The 17,052-nt window shown below is 37.1% G+C and overlaps 1 protein-coding gene across 1 annotated transcript in view; it reads right to left on the bottom strand.

Annotated features, from left to right (window-relative positions):
• The window catches only part of LOC108707398 (integumentary mucin C.1), a 92,038-nt gene extending 75,509 nt beyond the window's left edge, over positions 1-16,529 (bottom strand). Inside the window, exons 1-3 of the mRNA XM_041581506.1 lie at positions 16,467-16,529; positions 7,282-7,353; positions 4,364-4,402 (exon numbers count right to left, since the gene is read on the bottom strand). Of these exons, the coding sequence (XP_041437440.1) occupies positions 4,364-4,402; positions 7,282-7,291 (49 nt within the window). The 5' untranslated portion in view covers positions 7,292-7,353; positions 16,467-16,529. The remainder of the gene's footprint in view (positions 1-4,363; positions 4,403-7,281; positions 7,354-16,466) is intronic.
• Positions 16,530-17,052: the final 523 nt, after the last annotated feature.

Here is a 17,052-nt window from a genome sequence, read left to right as displayed (position 1 = left end):
ACAATGACATCTGATGGTGTGAAGTATTATAAAGCGAAAAGAAAAGGATTTTTTGAATCCATGAACTGTATATGGACTGATGATTTTATTTATTTAAGTTGTTGCACTCACAATTCACTGTATCCTCGAAAAAGGTCTCAATGTGGGACTGAAACGTCGGATAAAATGCCACTTTGTGTGAAATAAACCACAATATTACAAACAACAGAGAGTGCTTATATATATATATAGAAGCAGAATCAGCACTCTCTGTTGTTTGTAATATTGTGGTATATATCCACAGCAAAGAAGGAATCCAAACTATCAGGTTTTAAGGGGAAACCATAGGTTGTTTATTGGGTGGAGACTACCATTTTGGCTAATCCTCTTGCCTTTGTCAGAAAATAATACAGACTCTAGTCTTAAAGGGGAACTCCACAAAAACAAAACTTGAGCTTTTTGAAAAGTAAACATAATTTCAAGCAACTATGCTATATACATCACTTAAAAGATATGCAAACTTTTCATGATTTTTAATGGTTTCTGACAGTTCCCTGAGCCTAGCCCCCTGTTCTCCTGCTAAACTGTCTTACTATTTTGCTGAGCTGGCTGATAACCGTTACTTTGTATCAGCAGTCATCTGTCCTTAGCCTGCATCCTCTAAACTCCACAATTCCCTGCACACGTGATTTCAATAAGGAACAGAACATCACAATGCAATGCATTTTGGGTTATGTAGTTCCTGCATGCTGTCTGTAAGCTCTGGAGAAGTTGTACAATTTGTAACTTCAGTGTTTTAGTCCCCTCTTCCCTGCCGGGATTTCAAATGATGCGGAAAGAAAAAAACTGTTAAAAAGCTGGATTTTTTTTACTTGTTTATACTTTTAGTAGAAACAGGTAACTGTCATGGATATATTAGGGGTTTCTGTGTTGTGTGGGCCTCTTTATCAAATTTTGGTTTAGAAGCTGGAGTTCCCCTTTAAAAACATGTAGTGGTGGGAAAGGTGTTAAAATGATGTCATCACAAATCACTGGGGTGAGACAGTTTAAACAAAATATAACACAGCATTGTTTGTTGTGCAGAAAACCTTCACAATGCATTATATAGTGAATAAAGTACCCCCTTTTGTAAAATATAAGGATATTATAAGTTACCGAGGAGTTTCATGACCATATAAAAACACGAGGCCGAGTGTTTTTATACAGGTCAGGAAACTCAGAGGTAACTTCTAATATCCTCATATTTTGCAACAGGGGGTACTTTATTAATTATAATACACAAGTTTCGGTGAGTCATGTGACAGAAATGACATCAGAACTCACCGTTTATAACTGATGACATCAGAACTCACCGTTTATAAGGATATAATTTACAGGGTATTCATGACTTTTGTGTATTATAAGGGGTATAAAAAATAATCAGGTATCCCATTGTAGAGCTAAATCACACAGCATTACTTGTAAGCAAGTAACAGATAAATTGCAACAAAGTAGCAAATATGTATTACTTGCCAATTAAAAAATAACTGACACCTGTTGATTGGAGTGTAGTGATAAGACAGGGATAGAAAAGCATAGTTTGGAGGAGAATAGGTAGGGAACATCCAAAGAGTGTTAGATTAAGTAAAAATCGAGTTCATTTGTGAATACAGGAATTGCTATGGTCTTTGGCTACAGGGTCAAATATGTGTACAAGCTCTAATATAGTGCTGGAGCCTCCATACTGTTTTTATATTCAACAAACACTTGTGTAGCACTTTGTTTCACCGCAAATCAAATATGAACACAAATATACTGTTTTATTGCATGTGGTACTATGCCATAAAAGGTTCTCAGGTCCCATGTCAGTGGTTGTTATCAGTGGTAGCGCCTATATTAGAGTCAAAAGATTGTGCCCAAAAGGCCAATTGTTTTATTGAGGTGCCCATTACAGAACCTATAAGTATGTGATGGATACTGGGACCAGTCTGTCACCTGTGTATATCAAGCATGGAAGTGAGGTGAAGCCTCTGATGACGACGAAACGCGTAAAGCATAGACGGCTGACGTCATATCCAAGCGTCCAGGAAGCAACAAGCGACAAGTGGATCGTGGAGGAAACGCTGGTCGGAACCTAGGACCGCTAGGAAAGACTTGCAGCAGTACGGATTTGCACGGAAAAGTGACTATATGCCTGTTGTAACTACTAAAATGTGAGTGCAACCAGTTGTTTTTTAATGATATTTAATAAAAGGGTTTTTACACTATATTTGCGCATTTTTAACCTCTTCCAGTCCAGAAAGAATACCCTACAATTTTATTCTCTACAAATCGTGATGTGCATATGATAAATCTAAACGTTTGTAAGTACCCATTCAATAGCCACATGTGGTGAATCGTAAAGGGTAACTGCACCAAAGAGTTTATTTTGGTTGTGGAACTACAACTCTCCGTAAATACTACACTATAAAAAATCTTTTTTCCTTTTTTTCATCATATTTTTTGTTTTATACTCGAGGAGAAATGAGGATCGTTGGGTCGGATAACCAAGGGGAAGACTCAGAGACTTTGGTCATTTAACTTTTTATAAGTTTATACCTTTATTTATGGAAGTGAGGTGAGTTGGCGGTCCTCCTGCTGTTACCCCTATCCAGGGCCTCCAAACACAGGGACATATGACATCAGCCGACCCACTATAAGGCACTATAACTGTAAGTCTTAAGCACTTGTAAATTTATGTCCTTTATGTAGCTTAAAGGACCAAGCAATATACACCACCTCTTACTGTGAGGTGGTTAAGGAAATCTAAACAGCATTAAGCACAGAAAAGGGCTGAAAAGAGATTGAAAAATATTTAGTGGTTCATTGTGGATCCCTTTATCCAGCGCTTACTTATATACCATACCAGTAAGAGTCTCTATATATTTCAATAACAGAGGGGGGTATTTAAGTTGTTGCACTCACAATTCACTGTATCCTCGAAAAAGGTCTCAATGTGGGACTGAAACATCGGATAAAATGCCACTTTGTGTGAAATAAACCACAATATTACAAACAACAGAGAGTGCTTATATATATAGAAGCAGAATCAGCACTCTCTGTTGTTTGTAATATTGTGGTATATATCCACAGCAAAGAAGGAATCCAAAATGACTTCCAGTAAACCATGACAGTATTCTGGATCTTGTTTCTAAAGTAGGATCTAGTGTTATTGCCTTCTGACCCAGGAACAGCGGTGGATGTGGAAGAAGTAGTACTTGTTGTTTATGTGCCAGATGCTGCCCCTTTAAGAAGTGGACTTCTTCATCAGTACATCCTTCAGCCCAATCTTGGTTTTACCCCCATGATTACCAGGATTTTCATATAGTCCAAATAGAAGAGGGGGATGGTGGTTAGCACAGCTTTTCCAAATGGTACGCATCCAATTCCTTAATAGTTGCTCTGTGCTGCAACTGCTGCAAATGATCCATCCTATACTTGGAGGATTTTCATATAACCAAAGCTGTCTTATAAAGAAGAATAGTAGAAAACATTTGGCAGAGCAGCAGAAATTCTGAAAAATTCTCCCCACCACCTTTCTTTTTCAATAAGGAAACCCATTCGGTGATATGTTGAATCTGGTATCCTTGAGCAGTGCAAGTGTTATTCATAGGCCCCATGTTTTATGATTTGACCATTCCTTCAGGAATGTTTACATCAGGATTGACAGGCTGGGGGCCATGTGCTAGTTTACACCCACAAATTATGTAGGTCTTGAGTAGAAAAGAGTATTAGAGGCTAAAGGCAGAGTTCAGGCCAATGCCTTTCCTAAAACTGGCTATTTAGCTTTGTTTAGCCCTTAACATGCAGATCTGAATGTTAATTAGAGATCCAAGAGTGAGAATGATTCTTACTAGAACTAACTTTTTCAACTCCAGGACAAGGGATCACATATAAAGGACCAGAATGGAATAAGGGAATGGCTTTATCACAGTTAGAGAGCTTATGGAAAAAGCACAGAAAGGATGATTCCTATAGGGTCTTGGATACTGGAATGCCAGTAGTTGTCATCAACAAGACAATTTTGCTCCACCTGGCACTAGGATTTTGAATATACAATAGGGACTCATTTCCAAAATCTATAAATTACTCACTACACCCCCTGACACACTTCTCATCAGAGATAGAAATTTAAGAATAAATGCAGCATTGGAATTTGAGGGGGGGGGGTCTGGGCCCACCAGGGCTGCTACATTAGGGCCCCCCACTTCAGCCACAAATTCCCCTCTGTCTCTCTTCCCCCCCTCCAGTGCATATGAATGTGTTGAGAGTCACCAGATAAAGTGCTGTTAGTACACCCTTCTCAATATAAAAGAGAGCTTGAGAGTGAGCGTGCGTTCCAGTGTAGAAAGAGAAATATGCTTACCATAACTCTCTAGTGTTGTTGGTTTTCTTGTTGTTGAGGCTACAATCAATAACAGAATATTAATTCTGGCACATTAATGGCACATTTCATAATAAATTGAAAATATTCAATATAATATTCAACATTAAAATAACAACATATAAAATATTATATTGTGTCAAGAGTTACATAAGTCTAATTGAGTATCACCAACATTTAAAGTAACCTTCATAAGGCTGGTTTAAATGCTGCAAACAGATTGAAGGAACAGATTCAGCTCAAGGTACATGACCATAGCCGCGAGATTCTAGTCATCTGTACTATCTAGAACCTTGTCATTATATGTTCATTTTACAACAAAATGGGCTTCAGACTGAATTAACACAGAGGCAAAGGGTAGAGTAAGTTGTAAGCAACTAATATTTTAGTATCCAATGACACTAATGCCCAGCAGTTCCACTGTGTGACCTTTCATGACATCAGTGCTGGCATCACACATAGTGATGGGTGAAAAAATTCACCTGGCGTGAATTTGTGGCGAATTTCTGCGTTTTGGCATCAGCAAATAAATTGGCAAAACTCCCATAAAAATAGTATGATGTAGAGAGTGATAGTTTGACATTTTGCAATTTTTTTATCTGTGGTTTTTAGTTATTTAGCTTTTATTCAGTAGCTCTAAAGTTTACAATTTCAGCAATCTAAGAGACTATAAAATATAAATATGAGAGGCCTGAATAGAAAGATGAGTGGAGGGGGAGTCCACTTGAAAGCTTTATTTAAAAGCTTGAAAGACTCAGAAGAAGAAGGCAAAAATTATAATAAAGAAAAAATGAAGAACAATTGAAAATATTCTAAGAATTAATCATTTTATAACATATTAAAAGTTAAATTACAGATGAACAACCCCAAAAAGTAATGCAAAAGTAACAGTGGAGTAGATACTAATTTGGTGCTTGTGTAATATCACATCTTGGGAGCTTACTTTGCTGAGCAAAACATGTATGGTAATGCAAGAAAAACATTATTTAATATTAATGACTGTAGTGCATCTTTTAGTAAATGCTGAATTGTTAGAGTATCCCACCCAGACATATTTAACATGATTATCCTCACACTTATATGTTGGGTAAAAACATGTGGCATTTATTAGACTGGATCAGGCAACTATCATTGTAATCAAAGCTTGCTGTTTGCTCCATAACTACTAATTAAAAAACAAATTTGTTTGGAGAGTTACTGTATGTGACCTTTTTAAAACCTTGAATGAACTCACAACATGAATGGTATCTGATTTAACAAAAAACTTGAATGTAAAAAATGCAAATGACTGAGTTTGAGTTACGAAACTTGAATCGACTTGTGAAAGTCGAATCAAGTAAAAAAAAACTTGAATTGAGTTTTTGGCCCAAAACCCTCCGGAAAAAAAAGTTAGAGGTGGCCAATTTTGTTATGCTAGCTATTTCCAGGTCGTGGTATAATAAATCTCAGATATTTAAATGGGACCCCTTAACCAAAAAAATTATTAAAAATCCTATTTTATCACATTAGTCAAGCAAAATGAACTTTAATTACACTATATAAATTATTTGAATCTTGCTTCCTTCAGTCTGGGAATTCATAATTATAGCAAGCAGGCAGCAGCCATTTTGTGCACACTGTTATAAAGGCAAGCTTTGTATCATCTCAGACTCTTGTTTGTGCACCAGAATGGGGGACTTGATGTCCATCCCCATGCCCTGGTTACAAAATTAAATGATGAAGAGAGCGGGGGATGGTGGGGACAGCAGTGATATCTAGGAAGTGCTGAATGGAAAGTGAAAGTAATTGTCTGGCTATGAATGCTTTAATAAAAATTAGAAATTGGATTACATGTTTAATTTGAAAAGGACTTTTATACAGATTTTTGTGTCTGGGTGACTGATCCACTTTAAGGTTTTTTTTTAAAACTTGAATAATTTTTTATTGTTGAAAAATGTTTTTTTCAACAAAAAAAAATCGAATTTTCATGGAAAACACAACTTGAACCTTAATAAATCTGCCCCAAAGTGTGGTTTTGTTACTTAACAGTCTAAACCATTTTTGGTGAAGAACGAATCTGTCTCATTTCACCAAATAATTTTCGAAACCACTAGAAATTTCACAAAAGGATTAAAATTAGTGAAACACATTGAAATCAATGGATGTTTTTTATGGAAACTTTTTATTTTTACAGCAAATCTAAAATACATTGGACTTTTTGTGACTTTTTTTGCATAAAATACATTGCGTAAACCTTTTTTTTTTGCATAAAATACATTGCTTAATACCAATTATCTAAGATGAGCTATCTATCAAGTTAAGTGACCAACAGACTTAACAGAAAGACCTGCTGGTGGAACTGTTGGAAATCTCCACCCCAATAAGACACAGAATTTGTGCTCCTTATCAGACATAGCATTAAGAGATTAGGCAATAATAGATTCTCAGTCACCCAGTAGGCCTTGGCTACTAGCCATCTGTAACTAGTCTCCCAGGATAAGATTGAATTGCATTATGATCTTTACTTGCTTTAATTTTTACATAAAGTACCAATACACTGTAAAGCTGGCCATAGATGTAAAGATTTTTAAAAGATCTTTTCGTTATCGTGAGACCACGATTATCTCGAAACGATTTTTTCAATGTATGATTTGTCCATCAACTAAAAAGACTATTTCAAGCGATATTGCCAGGAAAACTGAGGGTAGCTGCCTGCTTGGCCCTGCAAACCTAGATAGATTGCACTGGGGCCAATAAAATATTTTTAACCTGGTCGATCAATTTTCTAACAGATGTCGGATGAAAAATCATAAGATGCATGATCATTAGATTCCCACTAACTTCACTATAATTTGATGGATTAGTCGGATTGCACTGAATCGATCATTCACCAATGAAAAATCTTTGAGTCTTTGACTTACCACAGAACATTTCATCTTCTCCATTTGGACACTGACGTACCCCATCGCACACCTGAGAACAGGATATCCAGCCTGCAGAAAAACATTTGAGCATAAATAAATGAAACAAATAAATAAAAACATTTTACACATTCCAATTTCCTCCATTTTCATTTCAGAGCGGAAATAGTTATTTCTCCTTGTGTTATTATTTTAAAATTAATTTCAAATAAAATAGTTGGCCTGATCCTAAATCCAATTCTAAGGGGCACATTTATCAACAGAAATAATTATTGGATTAGAGTTTACTGCAGAAAAACTCACCCACTTTCCATTCATTCTTATGGGTTTTTAGAAGTGTAACAAAAGACTGGCACTGGCAAATGCAACTCGAATCGCACCTTTATGATAAATCTGCCCCTATGTAACTAACTATGTAACTACGTAAAGGCCCCATATGTTTAGGTTTTACTGATGCCCAAAGGGTAAAATGTGCTGTAGCACATACATAGTAACTTATTTTTTTCTCACTAGAGTGAATTTTTCATGTTTTAACTTGCTATGTTCTGCGGTTATAATACATTTAAGCACAGCTTCCTTAATGATTGCACTTTTTTCCCCTGGCAAAAAGAATGGGGCTGGTCCACAGCTTGTCCAAAACAACACACAATTTTGGCTGAATATGCTGGGTATGAAAGCTTTGAACTGGTATGTATGGAGCAGACTAACTCTCGGAGCACCCTGGGAGTCAGTGGCTCTAATACGGGTGGTGGGGGAGTGCAAGGAAGGAAAGGCAGGTTTTAGTTATAGGGGATTCAATTATTAGAAAGGTGGATAGGGTAATCTGCTGTAATGACCCTTCATGCCGAACAGTCTGCTTGCGTGGTGCTAGGGTTTTACATGTGGAGGAATGAGTGGACAGATTATTGGGAGAGGCTGGGGAAGACCTGGCAGTCTTGGTACACATACTGTTGGTACTAATGACCAAGTTAGAGGAGGTGGTGAAGACCTCAAGAACAATTTAAAAAAAACTAGGTGCAAAGTTGAGGGTGAGGACTTCCAGGGTAATTTTCTCAGAGATATTACCTGTGCCACTGGCAACGCTAAGAAGACAGTGGGAGCTTAGGGAGATTATGCACGGCTGAGAGATTGGTGTAGGGAGGAGGGTTTTGGGTTTTTGGAGAACTGGGCTGATTTCTCAGTCAGCTACAAGCTGTTTGCTAGGGATGTTGCATGTAGAAACACAGAACACTAAAAGATGAAGGAGAGAGTATGCAAATGCTTTTGAGAAAGTGACTGGATAGCCATGAAACACATTAAGCCTATGGTTCTCTAATGTTTCAACAACCGTGTGCCAATTTTAATGGATTAATAAATTTGGAATTTTTATTATAATACTTTCTCTTTTATCTTATGGGGCTCTGTGTTTCTACATGCAGCTTGGAATTTGAAGTTTTTACGGGGTTACGTTCCCTAATGTAATGCACACAGAGTAAGAGATATACACTGTAGTGCTCCCAGATAATAAACTTTGTGATTTGTTTCAGATCTTTGCTAGGGATGGGCAGCACCTCAATGAATATGGTGCAGCTGTTTTGGGGGAGAAGATGGATAGATGGTTGGAGGAGATTTTAAACTAAGCATGGGGGGAAGGGTTCAGTAAAAGATTCAGTGGAAGACAGGTTAGATGAGATAGTGGGCAAAGGAAGGGAAATGGGGGAGGAGATATGGTTGGGGATACTGTTAAGGATAGGGAGGACCACAGATCATGTGTTCAATATGGTACAAGTATAAAATATATGTCTGCAAATGTAAGAGGTCTGACTGGTAACATGGGAGAGCTGGAGGTGCTGGTGCTGGAGGGAAAACATGATGTGATTGGTGTGGCCGAAACATAGCTGAATGAGTTGCATGACTGGGCAGTTAATATCAGCAGCTGTACTTTGTTTGAGGGACATTGGCAATAGAAAAGGAGGAGGGGTATGTCTGTTTGTTAGGCAAGATTTAAAAGCTTATATAAAGGAGGAGGTTATGTTAGGAAATGAGGGGGCAAAAGTCTTATGGGTAGAATTCTTAACTTATTGTAAAGAGTCCAGCAAATTAATTGTAGGAGTATGCTATAGACCCCCTAATGTAAGTGAGGAGGAGGAGACGAAGCTCCTGATGCAAATAGAAAAGGCTGCTAGTTTGGGTAAAGTAATGATAATGGGGGATTTTAATTACCCAGATATTGACTGGAGCAACAGTACTGACAGATCAGTTGAGGGTAAAAAGTTTATAAACTTGTTGCATGACAATTTTATGGCACAAGTTGTTGAGGAGCCAACCAGAAAAAATATTATTCTGGATCTAGTGATCTCTAATGACCCAGAACTTATAGCAAATATGCAAGTCATTGAACCCCTGTGTAATAGTGACCATAATGTTATATAAATTAATGTCTGGTGCAAAAAACAAATATATATACTGGGGTCAAAAAACCCATGAATTTTAGAAAAGCTAATTTTAGTGCCTTGAGGGCTGCCCTTCAGAGCATTGATTGGGGCATTAAGTTTTCAGCTGAAAACACAGAACAGAATGGTTGTAATTTTATTAAATCATTACTGTTCTCAATTTATTCCCTTAAGGAGTAAATGTAGAAGCTCTAAGAATCACCCTATGTGGCTTAATATAGAAGTAAAGAAGTTAATAGGAAAGAAGAGAAAGGCATTTAAAAACTGCAAGTCTGTTGGGGTAGAAGCTGCATTTAATGATTATAAATACTATAATAAATGTTGTAAATCAGCAATCCAGAAGGCAAAGAAAGGAAAAGAAGAGTGCATTGTGGCAGAGTCTAAGACTAACCCCAAAAAGTTTTTTAAATATATTAATAGTGAAAAGATGCAGGTTGAGAGTGTTTAAATAATGGTACCAGTATGGTTGTAACAGATACAGAAAAGGCACATGTGCTAAATCAGTTCTTTTCTTCAGTGTATATAATAGAGGAGTCTGAATTACCAGGCTTACTTCATAGTTGCACTGATGGCTCTGCTCAATCTAGTCAGTGGCTGACTCAGTATATGATCCATAAAGCTTTAATAAAAATGTATGTAAACAAGGCTCCAGGGCCTTATGGCATACACCCCCGGGTTCTAACAGAGCTTAGTTCAGTTTTAGACAAGCCCCTATTTCTGATTTTCTCAGATTCACTTTCATCTGATATGGTACCTATGGATTGGAGAAAAGCTGATGTAATTTCAATATATAAAAAGGGATTACGAACTCAGCTTGGCAATTATAGGCCTGTAAATTTGACATCTGTGGTGGGCAAATTATTTGAAGGCTTGTTAAGGGATCCCATTCAAAATGTTATAAAGACATTATGAGCAGCAATCAACATGGCTTTATGAAGGATAGGTCATGTCAGACTAATTTGCTTTTTATGATGAGGTAAGTAAGATGCTGGACAGTGGGAGCAGTAGATGTGATCTATTTGGATTTTGCAAAGCATTTGATACTGTGCCCCACAAACGACTGCTTTCTAAACTAAGTTCTGTTGGGCTTAATGAAGTAATTTGCACATGGATAGGAAACTGGCTACAGGATCGGGTGGTTGTTAATGGGACATTCTCTACTTGGAGTAAGGTTCTTAGTGGGGTCCCTCTGGGCTCAGTATTGGGTCCACTTTTATTTAACTTGTTTATTTAAAGATTATGGGGAGGGTATTGTAAGTAATGTATCAGTGTTTTCACAAAACTATCCAGCTAAATTAATTCCATCCAGGATTTGGCATCCTTGCAACAGGATCTTGACAAACAGGCAATCTTGGCAGCTAAGTGGCAAATGAGATTCAATGTTGATAAATGTAAAGTCATTCACCTGGGATGTAAAAATATCCAAGCCACTTATACCCTTAATGAGACTGCACTAGGCAAATTCCTTATGGAAAAGAACCTTGGAGTCCTTATAGATGATAAACTTGGCTGTAGCAAACAATGCCAGTCAGCAGTATCAAGGGCAAATAAGGTATTGAGATGTATTAAAAGGGGCATTGATTCATGGCAGGAAGCAGTCATTCTTCCACTTTATAGAGGACTGATAAGGCCCCATCTAGAATATGCCGTACAGTTTTGGTCTCCATCACTCAAACAGGACATTATTGTATTAGAGAGGGTACAGAGAAGGGCAACTAAGCTGGTAAAAGGTATGGAAAATCTTAGATATGAAGAAAGAATGGCAGTATCAATCATTAAACTTTCCTAGGATGTAGTTTAACCAAAACCCCAGCTGGACTACACTTAAGGGCAGATTTATCAAGGGTCAAATTTGGAGTTTATAGGAGTTTCTTAATTCAAATTTTTTTCATATTAGAATCAAATTTGGACTATTCCCCAGTCAAAGTACATAAAAATAACTCAAAATTTGCATTTTTTAATTTCAAAAATTCACCTCAACCTTTGATAAATCTGCCCCTAACAGTACACCTTGTTTATTATATATTTGCAGCCAAACACCATGACATTTTCCAATTCAATTGCATTTTAAGCTCTCAATACCATCTGTAATATCTGTGTGTTTTCATTTGATTTAAGATGGTTAGAGCTGCCTCTTGGATATTATTTGACAATGGATAGGAAAAATAGGGACATGGCTAGGTTGCAGGATCCACTTGTTTTTCTTAACCCCCAGCCCATCTCTGCATACACATACACATGTACTAGAAGGTGAGCTCAAATGCATAATCCCCTGGTCAGGAAAATCTATTTTTTTAATTTAATGGAACCTCTGTTGGACTCCACTTACAGTTCAGCAATCATGTATTGTGCTTGCATTGGAAAAAAAAACCAATTGTACATTGTTTGACATCAGACAGGAGGCATAGGGACAACATTGTACAGTGTCTACTTAATTCTAAGTTAAGTATGAAGCATGAGCGGCATATTCATTTCAAAGTATCAAATATTCTGAATTGTTCATAAAAATTCACCAACTAGTTATCATGGTTTAATTTAGACTCTCAGATCCCTTGTATTATGTTAATTAAATAGTAAAGCACTGGCTCTGAAAGCACATAACTAGGCAAAATGACCTGAGATGGCTGCCTTCACAGCAGTATTATAACTAAAAAAAGAATACACTTGTTGGGTTAGGAATGAAATTTTACATTGTAGAGTGAATTATTTGCAGTATAAACCATGTTATTTAGAAATAAAAACTACACCATAAAATCATGACAGAATTCCTTTAAGACTCCCTTAAAGGCAATAGGTATACTACAAACAATTAACCGTAAACCCTACTTTTAAACAGGGTTTTTTTTCTTGCTTTACTTGTTTAACCCTTTCCCTGCCAGCCGTTTTGTCCTAGATGCAAACATCTACTGCCAATAATTAGATAATTTGCACTCTTTCACTTTAAAGGAGAAGGAAAGGTAAAAACTAAGTAAGCCTTATCAGAAAGGTCCACATAAATATACCAGTAAACCCCCAAAGTAGTGCTGCTCTGAGTCCCCTGTCAAAAGAAACACTGCATTTCTTTCCTTCTATTGTGTACACATGGGCTTCTGTATCAGACTTCCTGCCTTCAGCTTAAACCTCATTGCCCTGGGCAAGAGCATGCTCAGTTTGCTCCTCTTCCCTCCCCCCCCTCCCTTCTCTACTGTAATCTGAGCCCAGAGCAGGGAGAGACTCAGGCAGGAAGTGATGTCACACCACATTAATACTGCTGCTCCTATCCTACACAAACCGAGAGCTTCTAGAGCTTTTTACTCAGGTATGGTAAAACATTCTACAGAATAAATATAGCATTCTAGCTTGCACTATTGTAGCTAATCTATTGGCAATAAAATGCCTCTGTAGCCTTCCTTCTCCTTTAAGGGCCTTTCCTGGGGTAGAAAAAAGTAAGTTCACCCTAGAAAACTATATATTTTCGGAAAGTACACATTCCCACGAATCTAAATTGGGTATGCATATCTTTCTACTCCAAAGTACCAAGCCGCAATCTATTCCTAAATTTGGGGATTTTGGTGACATTTCAAAAAATCACCTCAAAATTTCCACCATGCAGCATCGTATTTCCCACATTCATTTAGGTATCAAGAGAAATCACCCCAAATATGAAAGCCTAGGGTCCTCTGAACAGTTTGTTGCCCAATATGTATAGGTGTACCCAAGCACGTGGCATATAGGGGCCCCAAAAGGAAGACCCCCATATGGTCTGTCATTTCAGGTACTGCAAAATCAACACATATACATAGTTTTGGGGGGGGAGCAAAGGTAGAAAAAAAGTACATTCACCACAGAAAACCATGTATTTTTGGAAAGTACACATTCCCACGAATGCAAATTGGGTATGCATGTCTTTGTACTCCAAAGTACCAAGTCGCAAGCCTTTCCTAAATTTGGCGATAAAAGCAACCGTTTTTACATTTCTGAAAATTGCCTAAAAATATTGCAATTGGCCGCATTTATCTCACCCAATTTCTTACATACAATTGTAAAACACCATAAATACTGATGCCAAGGGTCTACTGAACAGTTTGATGCCCAATATGCATTGATATACCAAGGCAGCTGGCATATGCGGAACTCAAATGAAAATAGTGCATATGATTTTTTTCCGCTGCCGATTCGCCTTCTGTGAACATAGACCCTTGGCTTCATATTATGTGCCCCAAGACCCTCTTAACAGCAAAGACCCCCCAAAACCATATATTTTTGGAAAGTACACATTCTGACGAAACCAACAAAGATAAAAACGTCTTTCTACACCAAACTACCAAACTGCAAAGCTTTTCTAAACATAGAGGTTTTTACAATGTTTCTGAAAATCACCTAAAATTGTTGCAGTTTGCCGCATTTATCGCACACAATGTTTTACGTACAAAGAAAAATCACCCTAAATATGGACATCAGAGGTCTACTGAATAGTTTGATGCCCAATATGCATAGATTTACAAAAATATGTGGCGTGTACGGATCCCAAATGAAAAACATGCATATGAATTTTCACTCTGGCCAACTAAGCTGCAGAAAAGAGAGCCCCAACTGTGTGTTACAGATGAAGCCACTTGGATTTGTGAGTTAAATGCGTCATGACTCAGAGTTAATTGAAGAAACTGTGTTATCTAAAGTTATCTTAACTCATTTAATGCATTTAACCTTTTCATTAGCATACCAAAGCACCATTGTTAACAATGGTGAATGCTTTAATTAGATGGGATGTTGTGACACAGTTTTCTGTGTTAAATGAGATAAATGGGATATCTGTGTTTAGTTATTCTGTGTCAAACAGACAAACCAAAGTGGCTGCATCTGTATGTGCCGTAAGACCCCCAAACTGTAAAAAAACCCCAGAAAACTATATATTTTTGGAAAGCGTATATTCTGGTGAATCAAACTAAGTAAAATAAATCTTTCTATACCAAAGCACCAAACAGCAAAACTATACTAAAAATACATAAGGAACAATAATGCAGGGATAAAATAGCAATAAAACCACAAAAATAGCGTAAACCAATGAAATAACAAAATAAATGATCCAACAGCATAATTAGTGGCCGAAATCGATTATCCAATAGTCACGCTGTCAAAATAACTTGTTTTTAGGCAAAACAAATGGTACAATGAATAAGTAAAAAGTGAGTTTTTGTGTATACATATTTTTGCACTTCTAAAAGTTGTCTGAGTGTGCGAATACATGTAAATAATTGTAAATAAGTGTACAAAAGGGACCAAGTGTGCTAAAATAAAAAAATAAAAAATAAAAAATACCAATCTTTACTAAATGTGTGTGGAAGTGTATAAATGTACTGTAAGTATGTGTAGGTGCAGGTAAGTGTGTAAAAAAATGTGCACTTACCATTTTTATAGCAGGAGAATCACTGGAAACACTGGAGGCAGCCAGGACAGCATGTCTGCAGAGTCACTGCACAGCAGGAAGTGAGTGGGCGGACGTGCAACAGAGATCAGGTAAGAGAGCAGCAGCAGCGCTTTTGCAGCAGCATTTGCCACTTTGAAATCGGATCTGCGACAATCGTGTCGCAGATCCGGCTTGACAGCCCCCCAGCCTCGTTGTCCAGGGGGCTGTCAACCCTCCTGACTCTCTGCAGAGGTGGCAAAAGCCGCCGATGCAGAGAGAAGGGCTCAGCTGCAGGAGAACGTACGAGGTACGTTCTTGGCAACCTGAGCCCTGAACCACCAGCACGTATGCAGTACGTGCTTGGCGGTTAAAGGGTTAATGTGATTGTGGGTGAGGCTGGCCACAGTTTAACATTCAATTCAGTCTGCATATTTTATACGGAGCTCAATATTTTCTAATTTTATACCTATCCTACCTTCCTACCTTATTTAAGAGAGACCTATCAAACACATCATTAATATCAATACAGGTATAGATATATACAGGTGAGGAATTCATTATCTGGAAACCCATTATCCAGAAAGCTCCAAATAACAGAATGGTTGTCTCCCATAGACAACTTTTTATCCAAATAATCCAACTTTTTAAAAATGATTTCCTTTTTCTCTGTAAAAATAAAACAGTACCTTGTACAAAACTAAGATATAATTAATTGTTAATGGAAGCAAAACAAGCCTACTGTGTTAATTTAATGTTTGCATGACTTTCTAGTATGAAGATCCAATTTACAGAAAGATACGTTATCCGGAAAATCCCAGGTCCAAGCATACTGGAAACAGGTTCCATACTCTACTAGATATTTAAGTTACTATTCGCTGTTCCCCTCTCAGCAATCAGCTTTCATCTCTACATAAAACTTTGCATTGGAGACAATTTTTTTAAAGTTTTAATTGACCCCAGCTCCTTTTGCTGGTATAATGTATTTGATTTCACTATTCATAAACAAAAAAGCACTGAGTGCATTTAGAGACAGTGACAGATTACTGAATAGTGAAGTGATCATTTCAGAAATTGTATGGAATATTAAATTGATTTACACATCAATTTCTTACCAGTTTCTTATTTCAATGAGAGCCTAAATTCTATTTTTTTGTGCTCTTTATAATTGAAAATATTTTGGTTGATGATCATCCACAAATACAAGAAAGCTAGGAACAGTTTCCACAGTGCTGGTTGTACACAGTGCAGGCTATAATGCCTTAAATTGAATAACCGTTGATATGACAATATTAGATACTCAGCAAGTATATATATATATATGTTTGATAAGATATGCTACATTGCAAAGTACATGAATCTCTTCTTACCTTCAGTCTGGGCCAAGTCTAAAATTGAAAGAAGAAGAGCAACACAAAGAAGCCTATGCTTCATCATAGCCATCTTTTTGAAACTGAAAAAATAAACATTAGAATCCTTTTTTATATGCACCTGGTATGTGTACATAGTGGAAAGTCCAATCGCTGTCTCAGAGGTATTTGCAATGAATCATACACAAACAAGGTAATGAAAATCAAACATGCACAATTTACTGTTTTGGAAAACCACAGAACTGTAAACCAGAGGCCTGATTTTTTTAATTAGACCGATTTTCCATCACCTTTTGTGAATTAGCAGGGGCTTCAATGTTCATATCAAATGAGACTGTTTCCAGATTAGCAGATTTTTTTTCAAATAGGCACATTATTGCTCCATGTGCGTTGTTTTCAGAGCATTAAAATAGAATGATATCTGATCCACGTTTTTTTGCTTCACCCAATATATTTTTACGGTCTTCTTTAGGGAGTACAAGTAGAAAATCAATGGACAAGAGTAATATTTTACCTCCCTTGTGATCTGATGATTTGGTAGTTCCTCTTTTAGCAAAGGGTCAGCCCCCCTCAAAATATCTTCTGT

Source organism: Xenopus laevis, chromosome 2L (assembly GCF_017654675.1).
Source record: "Xenopus laevis strain J_2021 chromosome 2L, Xenopus_laevis_v10.1, whole genome shotgun sequence".
Lineage (NCBI taxonomy): Eukaryota > Metazoa > Chordata > Amphibia > Anura > Pipidae > Xenopus > Xenopus laevis.
This window is presented reverse-complemented; position numbering and strand designations above follow the sequence as displayed.